General features: G+C 42.8%; 2 protein-coding genes across 2 annotated transcripts in view; one reads left to right on the top strand and one right to left on the bottom strand.

Annotated features, from left to right (window-relative positions):
• Window positions 1-344, bottom strand: part of lsm3 (LSM3 homolog, U6 small nuclear RNA and mRNA degradation associated) — a 20,253-nt gene extending 19,909 nt beyond the window's left edge. Inside the window, exon 1 of the mRNA XM_048606320.1 lies at window positions 120-344. Within this exon, the coding sequence (XP_048462277.1) occupies window positions 120-329 (210 nt within the window). The 5' untranslated portion in view covers window positions 330-344. The remainder of the gene's footprint in view (window positions 1-119) is intronic.
• LOC109925844 (DNA repair protein complementing XP-C cells-like) overlaps window positions 177-7,035 on the top strand; it is a 41,693-nt gene continuing 34,834 nt past the window's right edge. Inside the window, exons 1-2 of the mRNA XM_048606662.1 lie at window positions 177-585; window positions 6,731-6,941. Coding sequence (XP_048462619.1) covers window positions 456-585; window positions 6,731-6,941 — 341 coding nt within the window. The 5' untranslated portion in view covers window positions 177-455. The remainder of the gene's footprint in view (window positions 586-6,730; window positions 6,942-7,035) is intronic.

Raw genomic sequence — 7,035 nt, 5'->3', positions numbered from 1 at the left:
ATCCCTCCTCCCTCCTTTCTTCCCATCCCCTATCCCTCCTCCCTCCTTTCTTCCCATCCCCTATCCCTCCCCCCTCCTTTCTTCCCATCCCTCCCTCTATCCCGGGTCTTTTTTTTTACCTGATCTCCCTCCTCAGCCATGGTTTGAATCCGGGTGACTGTAACCTGCACATGCGCACTGAGGGGGTGGTGGTGGTGCCGGTTGCTATGGGGAGTCTGTCCTCCGGCTGCCGCGCCCCCCAGCGGCCGGGAGGAGGAGGAGCGGGCGTTGGCGAGTGCGCGGTGCGGCGGGAAGGTGAGCGTGGGATCAGTGCACAGCAGTAGACACATCAATCCGCCTCCTTTCTAAACCCTCCTTCCGGGGGAAGCTGCTGTTGTATAACCCTGTTTTATAACAGCGGCCGGAGAGCATCTGAGATTGACTGCATCTTTCCTAAAGTTACACGAGGCGCGAATATGGTCAAAAGGAAAGGGTCAAAAACCCAAGCCTCAACCCAGACTACCTGCAAAAGATTGAAGAAGGACTGCAGCAGAACTAAAACTGTCAAAGAGAGCCCAGTGAAGTGTGCAAAGCAGCTGCCTCCTGGTAATTATGTCTCAAGTTGCTTTTCCTCTTCATGCAGTGTCTGCAGTGACTAACTTACAAACACTGTGGTAACCAAATGCAATGCAATCAGTCTCTGCCATCATTCAAACCTTTCTTATCCACCACAAGAGCCATAATCATTAAATGCAAAACCAAAAGAACTGCGGATGCTGAGCTTTTCCTGCAACAAAAAAACAAAGTTGCTGGAAAAGCTCAGCAGGTCTGGCAGCATCTGTGAAGGAGAAAACAGAGTTTAACGTTTCGGGTCCGGTGACCCTTCCTCAGAACTGGAGGCCTCATAATCATTAGCTGTAATTACTTTGGCACCTCCTGAGAAAGGGGTTATATTTATATAGCACTTTTCATGGCCTCAAGGTAGTAGAAGATTGAAATTGCTGGTGAAACTCAACAGGTCTGTCAGCATCTGTGGAGAGAAAGCGGATTTAACATTTCAAGTCCAGTGATCCTTCTTCAGAACACATGGACTCCAAATGTTAGAGATAGTAGGAACTGCAGATGCTGGAGAATCCGAGACAACAAGGTGCAGGGCTGGATGAACACAGCAGGCCAAGCAGCATCAATTCATCCAGCCCTGCACCTTGTTGACTCCAAATGTTAACTCTGCTTCCTCTCCACGGATGCTGCCAGACCTGCTACATTTCTCCAGCAATTTCTGTTGTTTCAGATTTTCAGCAAATGCAGTTCTTTGTTTTATTATAGTAGAAGATTGAATTGGTGTAGAAAATTATGTAGAGATAATGGTTTTTTTAATCATTCAAATACAGATAATAATTTTCCAAAGGGTAGAAAGAGGGGGATAATGGTTCTTGATCCTTGTTCAAGTCCTGGAGGATGTCATTACATGTCCAAGCAGTTTGATTGCAAATAACAAGAGATCTAGTTGGAGACTATCTTTGATCCATTGTAGTCACATGTACCTAAGTACAGTGAAACGTTTTGTTTTGCAAGTGGTACAGGCAGATCATAGCAAACAAGGATATATAAATCATAGGCTACTTAGACAGAGCGAGGCACACGAGGTCACAGCCACATAGGAGGTGCGCAAAAGCAAGATCAACATTATTTGAGGCTAGAGAGGTCCACTCAGCAGTCTAATAACATCAGGGAAGAAGCTGTTCTTGAACCTGTTGGTGTGTGTGTTCAAGCTTCTGTATCTTCTGCCTGACAGAAAAGGTTGGAAGAGAGCATTACCGGGGTGAGAGGGGTTTTTGATAATGGCAGCCTTTCCACGGCAATGACAAGTGTAAGTGGAGCCCATGGCTACAACGTGTGACTGACAAGTACAAATCTGAACAACACTTTTAGAAGTTTAGAAAGGGGGAAGATGTTCTGTATCAGTCTGTTTTCAGACTAAAGAAGAAGGCATTGATGGATTCAATTCTGGGGAATGAGGTGCATCCAATTTTATTAAAGGAGGGCTTGTAAAATTCATTTTTGGGATGTGAATGTCACTGGCTAGATCAGCGTTTATTACCCATTGTAATTGCCCTTGAGATAGTGGTGGTGAGCTACCTTCTTGAACCGTTGTAGCCCACGTGCTGTAGGTAGATTCTCAATGCTTACTTGGGATGGAATTCCAGGATTTTGACTCAGCGACACTGGAGGAGCAGAGATATTTTCTAAGTCTGATGGTGAGTGGTTTGGAGGGGAACTTGCAGGTGGAGATGCAGCATTTAGGGGACAGTGATTGTTGTATCATTAGTTTTTACATGGCCTGGGCTCTCTGGAGGTTCAGTGCTGGCACAGACTTGGTGGAAATACTATAATTCGAGTACTTTTTTTTTAAAAACTTATTTATTCTTTCATGTAAATGAACTTACATTTATTATTCTTTCAAGTCTGTAACACATACTTATGTATCCGTACCTAGGTTCCCCTAACGTAAGGTGGCGCCAAAGTGGTGACATTACAAAGTTTTCACTGCACTCAGTCATATGCACGTGACAATAAAATGAATTCAATTCAATTCATGTTGGCGACAGAATAGAGATAGTTAATTGTAACTATCTTTACTCTGTCACTGACATAAATACATTCAGCATAAAATAAAGAAGTTTTTGTAAAAAGTACTGGAATTATAGTCTGTTCACCAAGTCTGTGCCAACACTGAGCCTCCAGAGAGCCCAGGCCACGTAAAAACTAATGATATAACAATCACTGTCCCCTAAATGCTGCATCTCCACCTGCAAGTTCCCCTCCAAGCCACTCATCATCAAGACTTAGAAGCATATCGCTGCTCCTCCAGTGTCGCTGAGTCAAAATCCTGGAATTCCATCCCAAATAAGCATTGAGAGTCTACCTACAGCACGTGGGCTACAACGGTTCAAGGAGGTAGCTCATCACCACAATCTCAAGGGCATTTAGGACGGGCAATTAAATGCTGGTCTAGCCAGTGACGGCCACATCCCATAAATGAAGTTTACAAAGTCCTCCTTTAATAAAATTGGATTGTTCAATTTCAGTGAGTTGGGAAAGGATTTAGCCCAGGTAAATTGAAATTTAAGGTTGGCAGGCAAAACAGTTGTGGAAGAACTGCCTTTAAAGAAGAGACAGCTTCAGTACAGTCAAGGTTATATTCTCAGGAGGGGGAAAGGTAGAATAAGCAATCCAGTGTTCCCTGGACGATGTATCTGAGCTGAAACAGAAAAGGGACATACGAATTATATCAGAATGATGATACGAGTGAGAACCAGGTTGAATATAAAAAGTTCACAGGAGAAGTAAGAAAAGGAGGCTGATAGCTAATATAAAAGGGAATCTAAAAGTTTTGTATAAATCTATAAATACTAACGGGATGGTACATGGAGGAATGGGGCCAGTTATGGACCAAAATAAAATTTATGCATGGAAGCAAGGGCATGGTGGAGGTATTAAATGAATATTTTACATTTGTCATTACTGAGGAAGCAGATGCTGTACAAGTCAGCGTGAAAGAGGAGGGAGTTGAGATTCTGAAAGAAACAGTGTGTGCTGGAGAAACTCCCCAGATCTGGTAGTATCTGTTGAGAGAGAAATGTAATTAATGTTTTTCCAAAGAAGAGTCATACTGGACTCAACGTTAAATTTGTTTATCTCTATACAGATGCTGCCAGACCTGCTGAGTTTTTCCAGCAATTTCTGTGTTTGTTTCAGATTTCCAGCATCTGCAGTATTTTGCTTAAAGTGGAGATTCTATATGGACTCAAAATTGATAAAGGTGAGCTACTAGAAAGGCTGGCTCTACTTAAAATTCTTTGGACACTGAGACCCAATCAGATGTGTTTAAGACGACTGAGAAAGTAAGGATAGAAATTGCGAAAGCACTGGGCATAATTTTCCAATCTATGGTAGACATGGGGTAACACCAGAAGACTGGAAAATTACAAACATTACACACATCTTCAAAACTTTAAGCTCAGATACAATAGATCAGCTAGTGGTGGGAAATCTGTACAGAAGTAATAATCCGAGACAACATCAACAATTCTTGGACAAATGTGGTTGAACTAAGGCAAGCCAGCTTGGATTTTAAAGCAAATTGTGTTTATCTAACTTGTTTGAATTTTTGGCAAAGTAAGAGAGAGGGTTGATGAGGGTAATGTGGTTGATGTAGTCTATATGGATTTCCAAAAGGCATTTAATAAAGTGCCACATGTCAGGCTTGTCAGTCAAGTTAGAGTTTATGGAGTAAGAAGGGACAGTGGCAACATGATTTTAAAAAATGGGCAGAGTGACAGGAAACAAATCACGAGGGGTCTGAATAGAGTAAAGACCGAGAAACTGTTCCCACAGGCAGAATTGTTGGGAGCCGGTGAATGCTAAAAAGATCGAGGAACTAGGGCTAACATGAAAGTGCTTTATGCAGTGAGTGGTTAGGATCTGGAATATGCTGCCTGAGAGTGTGGTGAAGACAGATTCAGTTGTGACTTTAAAAAGGGAATTTAATCATTATCTTAACGGGAAAAATATGCAAGGCTATGGGGAAAAGGCTGAAGAGTGGTACTAGATGAGTTGCTCTGGAGAAAGCCAACACACAAATGGCCAAATGGCCTCCATCTGAGCTGTATCTTTTCCATTGTTTTATAGTAAGATGTTATAATGCACTTTGCAGCCAATAATGGAATTTGATATGTAACAGTTACTGTAATTTAGGAAATGGGCTAGTTGGTTAGCTCAGTTTGCTGTATGGCTGGTTTGCGATTCAGGGTGACATCAATTGTGAGAATTCAATTCCTGCAGGCTGAGCAGGAGAGTCCGTCATGGTAACCTCGGTCCTCTGGGTGTATGATGACTATCTTTAATGTAGGAAGTGCAGCAGTTGAATTGTGCACAGCAAGCTCCCACAAACAACAGTGTGATAATGACTGGATCATCTATCTTAATAATATTGTTTGAAGAGTAGATATTGACCCGGTTACTGGGGACAACTCTGCGACTCTTCTTCAAAATTGCGACCATAACTTTTTTAATGTCCACCAGATTCAGCGGGTAGGACCTCGGTTTATTTTCATCATCCAAAAGACAGGTCAGAATTAAAAAGAATCTGAAAGGCAACTTCTTCACACAGAGATTGGTGCGTATATGGAATGGGCTGCCAGAGAAGGTGGTTGAGGCAGGGTACAATAGCTACATATAAAAAACATTTGTATAGGTACATGGATGGGAAGGGTTTTAGAGAGATATGGACCAAATGCAGGTAATTGGAACTAGCTGAGTGGGCACCATGGACCAGTTTGGGTCGAAGGGCCAGTTTCGATACTGTGTTAGTCTATAACTCAATGACATGACCTCCGATGGTACAGCAGTCCTTCAGTACTGCATTGAGAACATCGCTGGGAGATTCTATGCTTGAATTTCTGGAGTAGTATATAAACCCATGGCCCTCTGACTCCAGTGAGAGTGATGCCAACTAAGACTGTCACATAAAAGCTGTTATAGGAATGCCATAGAGTGTTTTTATTTTGTTCTTTGTTGGGAATTTCATTAATCTGTGTATTCAATCACAAGGTTGACCAAAAGTAGGTGAGTAAATTCTCAATCTGAGCACGTGAGATGTTCTGAGGACCTGCAAAGATGTGAATTTCTACCAGGGAGTGTCAGGACTGATATCACATGTAAATCTATCTAATTTACATCAAATATACATCACACAGGATGACCATTCAGCCCAGCCATAATTTCTACTGTCAGGAGCCTCTTCCCATCCTTAATCCTCAAATCCTTTCTCACTGAAATATTAATCCAGCTACCCTCTTAAACACTCTCTCTACTTCACTTATTCCTTGTGGAGTGAGTTCTGCATTCTTAACACTCTCTAGATGAAGATGTTTGTTTGGAATTCCTGAACAGATTTAACATTTTGGCAAGAAGAACAGAGGAGTTGGATATTATTTAAATGGAGAAAGACTGCAGAAAATTAGAGCAGAAGGATTTAGGAGTCCTCATCCATAAATCACAAAAAGCTAATGTCCAAGTTCAGTGGGTGATCGAGAAGGCAAATGGAGTATAAAAATGGTTGTTAAAGCTATACAAAGCACTAGTTAGACAGCAGCTAGAATACTCTGAGATAACAAGGTATAGAGCTGGATGAACACAGCAGGCCAAGCAGCATCAGAGGAGCAGGAAAGCTGACGTTTCGGGTCTGGACCCTTCTTCGGAAATGCTGGAATACTTGAACAGTTTTGGTCCCAATATGTAAAGAAAGATATAGTGACTTTGGAGGCATTCCAGAGAAGGTTCACTAGGCTGATCCTGGATATGGAGGGACTGGGGAAGGACAACAGGATTGGGTGGTTGTAGTGATTATAACAAGGTCAGCCAGATGGACCTCACAGAATATGAGTTCCCTGATTGGGGCTGTTAATCTGGTCCAATCAGGGAGCCCTGGCTGACAAATAAGAACAGGAGTGTCATACATCCTGTTCACTCCGAGAGCTGGCTCTGAGGAAGCCGGACCAGTGTTAAGTACACTCCACGTGTAAATAAAGAGGGACTTGGTGATTAGATACCGGCCTCTGTGGGGTTATTCACTGGTTTTGTGGCCATTTTCCACTACTTCCATTTAACCTGTAGCAGCCACATACTGGGACATCTGTTTTTTTTTTAATGCACTATGATGACTCCTTCTCATTTCCTTTATGAACAGATGACGACAGCCAGGATTTTGAACCTGAAAAGCCTCTGGCAAAGCCTAAACGTTGTGGAAGGGGCACAGCAAAGGCGGACACCAGTCTGAGCCCTCAGGGTAAGAACGCCGGAGGAAAGAAACTGCCGAAAACCAGGGAGAGAAAAAGATGCCCTTCAGTCAAAGAAGAAGGCAGTAAAGAGATACAACGTGCTTCAGCCACCACTGGGAGGTAAGCCTTTCTGGGAATGGGCAGATTTGATGGGCCAAATGGCCACCTCCTGCACCATAACACTTCTGCAAGTAGAACTATAACCGGTTATAAC

The sequence above is a fragment of the Rhincodon typus genome, chromosome 16 (assembly GCF_021869965.1).
Source record: "Rhincodon typus isolate 14 chromosome 16, sRhiTyp1.1, whole genome shotgun sequence".
In the NCBI taxonomy this organism is placed as follows: domain Eukaryota; kingdom Metazoa; phylum Chordata; class Chondrichthyes; order Orectolobiformes; family Rhincodontidae; genus Rhincodon; species Rhincodon typus.
Note: the sequence above shows the minus strand (reverse complement) of the source record. Positions and strands in the feature narration are given on the sequence as shown.